Below are 3,778 nucleotides of genomic sequence, written 5' to 3'. Positions count from 1 at the left end.
CAAACTCTAAAAAGAAAACCCAATGCCAGATATTTGAATCTAAAATAGAGGGAGGGTTCGCGAAGTTCTGCAAGCATAACGTTAAGGGGAGTTGAACATCTGTAACCCATAACTAATCTGATTGCTCTCATCTGAATTTTGTCAACCTTCGTAGACAGGTCCCTAGAGACAGAATTCATAAGGAATCCTGCATACTCAAGTCTAGAGCGGATTAACGCCCTATACACCTTTCTAAGGACATATGAGTCAGAGCCCCACCACTTCCTACCTAAGCATTTGAGAGTTCTGATTGAGTTTGCACATCTCTTTTCTAGCTTCAACATATGAAACTTCCAATTTAGATTTTTATGAAAGGAGACTCCTAGAAAAAGTGCCACATTAGATGGGTGAATTACAATACCAGAAACGTTCAAAGGGGTGTTCATTTTCATTCTAGTCCTATTAAAAATACAAAACTGTGTCTTTAATGGAGATAATACCAACCCAATTTCCTTTAACTTCTCCTCAACACGTTTAATGGCCTGCTCTAAATTCTTTATTCCAGTAGCCAGCGACGGGGAGGTTGAGTAGAGACAAATATCATCTGCATACTGAAGCATATGCACATCACCGTGATTCATGTTATCTATTTCGGTAACATATATTGTGTACAGTATCGGGCTCATTACACTACCCTGCGGAAGACCCCGATAAGCGAACCTTTTTTCATCCAACTCATGAAAGCTACATGAAACCCTTCTAAAAGAGATCAAATTATAAATAAATGTTTTGCTCTGTGGGGGGAGGCCTAGAGTAGCTAACTTATCAATGAGAATATCCGAAAGGACGGAGTCATAAGCTGATTTTACATCTAAAAACGCAGCTGGAATAGCCCTTCTCTCTTCAAATCCTATCAGAATATCCGTGTATAAGATTGTTAAGTTGTCAAGACAGCTTCTCTGTCTTCTAAACCCATATTGCGAATCCGGGATAAGTTTATTCACTTCTAACCACCAAAGAAGTCTATTCGTCACTAATCTTTCCATGACTTTACATAAACATGATGAGAGTGATATAGGTCGGAATTTATTATTAGATCCTTGTTTTGGAATAAAGAAAACCAAGTAGTCTCTCCATTCTTTCGGAAAACTGCCCTCCTTGTAGAGGAGATTGTAAATTTTTAAGAGAAAAGCTTTACCCAACGGGGAAAATTTCTTAATAATTCTATAATCGATTCCATCCAGTCCAGGGCTAGAACCTAAATTTACCGATTCCAAAGCCCAATCAAGTTCCTCAGGCAGAAAGGGCAAGTCCAGGAAAGGATCCGTTCCCGGTGAACTCAAGGATTCGTCTGGTCGAGGAGTGGGAGCCCACGGGGGGAAAAGTTCGTCAATTTGGTTACGGACACTGTCAATTTTCTCAGCAGGAACTGCTCTACCTGTCTCAGTCCTATTCCATCTCGAATCAAATCTCCTCATGGTGTCCCAAACTATTTTGGGATTCGTATCTCTTTTAAGGGATTCTGCGAAATCCTTAAAAGCCTCAAGTTTAATCCTCCTTAAACCTTTCTTTGTTACCCCACACTGATATCTGTAGGCCTCATAATCTACAGCTTTACCCGTTTCCATAAAAATCTGTAGTTTTAACTTTCTTTCCGCTATCAATGCATCGCATTCCTCATTCCACCAAATACACGGAAAATGAGGAGGAGAGGGAGGGGGGTTCCGAGGATTCCCCGGGGTAGCCTCCCTCACTGCTTTTTCCACAATTGCTAAGAACGAAGAATACAAGACCGTGGGGCTGAGCTGATCCGACAACATCAAGATTCTAAGATCTTTGTCCATAATAGAGCTAAACCGATTCCAATCTGTGTGCTTATTGTATAATTTGGTTCGCTTACGTGGAAAAGAGGAAGGGCCTCTGTTCATTGACGACGTAATCAAAACCGGATAATGATCCGATCCCCAGGCATCATCCAAAGTCTGACATCTCAGTCTAGGAGCGATGAAAGCATGACAGAAGGCCAAATCGATGGTTGAAGGGCCGCACGAAGCGTTGCCCAAGAAGGACGGAGCACCGTCACTTACTAGAACGAGTTCAGTATCCTCGATTGCCGACGATAGTAGCCTACCCGATTGACAAAGGAACGAAGACTCCCACGCCGGGCTGTGAGAGTTGAAATCACCTACGAACATACATCTATTAGATCCATTATTGTTATCAAATTGAGTGAAAAATCTTACCCACTCGTTTTCAGAAATTTGACCACTCTGAGGGGGTTTATAGCAAGATATAATCATAAGATTAAAATCGGAGAAAAAAATTTCAATTGCACATGCTTCTATTTTACCTGCACAGTCCTCTAGTACAGAAATCTCTCTGTATTTAAGGGCATGACTAACTAAAATAGCCACCCCTCCGCCTCTACCTATAACCCTATTCCGTCTCACCGTATCGAACCCTCTCAACATGAAATTGAATTGTGGTTTAAGCCATGTTTCCGAAATTGCTGCGCAATCGAATAATGTACTCTGCCTTTCCAGTTCTTGAAAACGCTGTAACAAAGAATGTGCATTCCAATGTATCAACCTAAATTTATCCATTTCAAAATACGAAATGAGAAAAATCCGGAAAGAGAAAATTAAGAAAAAGTAAAGAAATTATAAAAGAAAATTTACCTACTCAGTAAAAATATAAAAATGAAAAAGTTATTAGGATTATAAAAATGCGAAGTTTTAAGGCAAAGCAAACTGATTAAGCTATTAAAGATTCTGTAATAATAATAACAAAGGGCGTTAACGCGTAAAAAGGTAAAAAGGAGAAAACTTTTGACAAAACTCTATTCTTTTAAGGTCTCCTCATGGAGCTTCATGGTTTTCTCCAGCCTAGTCACCAGTTGGTCCAGTTGCTTCATGGTAGACGCCTTTTTCATTATTTTCAAGAGTTTGGAGGAGATCTCCGGAGCCACCTTCATAAGGCTAGCAGCGAATGTTCTTCCTCTCGAACTGGATTGTAGACTTGTCGCAAAGTTTGACGTAGAGTTTGACGTAGACGTGCCGCCCTTTGAAGGAAGAAGAGGGAAGTTTCTTGAAGAAAACACTGGCGGCCGCCGATCGTCATAGAACGGGCAATTTTTATTTTCTCTTTTCTGAACTAAGGCCCTTGCCTCCATAAAGGGAAGGTTATCAGCAGCCATAACTTTTGCAATCTCGAGGTTCTTCATAAATTTAGGGCATTTTCTATCACTGGTAGCGTGTTCTTCCTCGCAATTGATACATTTCTTTGGTTCGGAACAAGGCGTCTCCTTAGAGCTAACATGGTCCTCGCTGCCACATTGCAAACACCTGGGATTTTTTTCGCAAAATTTAGACAGATGACCAAATAGGCCGCAGTTGAAACAGAGTCGTACCGACCTTTGAAACGGTGATGTATGAACAATTGTTCTATAGATCTTTATATGGTCCGGCAATTCTTCACCCAATTTCTGGACACAGACCGCCTCCGAGTCCGACCAAATACCAGTGGTGCGATCTCTTCTTTTCAGCCTGAAGAGGTCCGAGATTAGAATATCTTGATTCTCTTCCTCGATTACAGTCTTTAGCTCAGCCAAGGATAAGTCGAGAGGAATATTTCTTATAACAAATTGACGAGTTAATTTGTACTTCGGAATGTATGTTATAAATCCTTCTTCCTTAATGAACTTGTTCCTCAGAGCCATGTTAGCCGCGGCCTTTGACGGAAATGTAACCTTCCACGTGTTGAATGAAGAAGGCGCAACGCTGTCATATTTTACGTTCGC

General features: G+C 40.9%; 1 protein-coding gene across 1 annotated transcript; it reads right to left on the bottom strand.

Annotated features, from left to right (window-relative positions):
* Positions 1-2,818: 2,818 nt before the first annotated feature.
* On the bottom strand, positions 2,819-3,758 carry LOC112454863. Its single transcript, XM_025016491.1, has 2 exons — positions 3,393-3,758; positions 2,819-3,323 (listed from the first exon to the last, which is right to left on the bottom strand). Exons 1-2 carry the CDS (start codon positions 3,695-3,697, stop codon positions 2,819-2,821), a joined length of 810 nt encoding a protein of 269 aa, XP_024872259.1. The 5' UTR covers positions 3,698-3,758.
* Between the last annotated feature and the right edge of the window lie 20 nt (positions 3,759-3,778).

This window comes from Temnothorax curvispinosus, unplaced genomic scaffold (assembly GCF_003070985.1).
Source record: "Temnothorax curvispinosus isolate PA1 unplaced genomic scaffold, ASM307098v1 QBEX01005455.1, whole genome shotgun sequence".
NCBI lineage: Eukaryota > Metazoa > Arthropoda > Insecta > Hymenoptera > Formicidae > Temnothorax > Temnothorax curvispinosus.
This window is presented reverse-complemented; position numbering and strand designations above follow the sequence as displayed.

Bases quoted from the DNA above. Each gene is read 5' to 3' on its own strand.
- LOC112454863 (XM_025016491.1), bottom strand. From the start codon at position 3,697: ATGGCTCTGAGGAACAAGTTCATTAAGGAAGAAGGATTTATAACATAC. The intron at 3,324-3,392 runs GTCGGTACGACT...AAAAAATCCCAG, and splicing joins CATACATCACCGTTTCAAAG to GTGTTTGCAATGTGGCAGCG.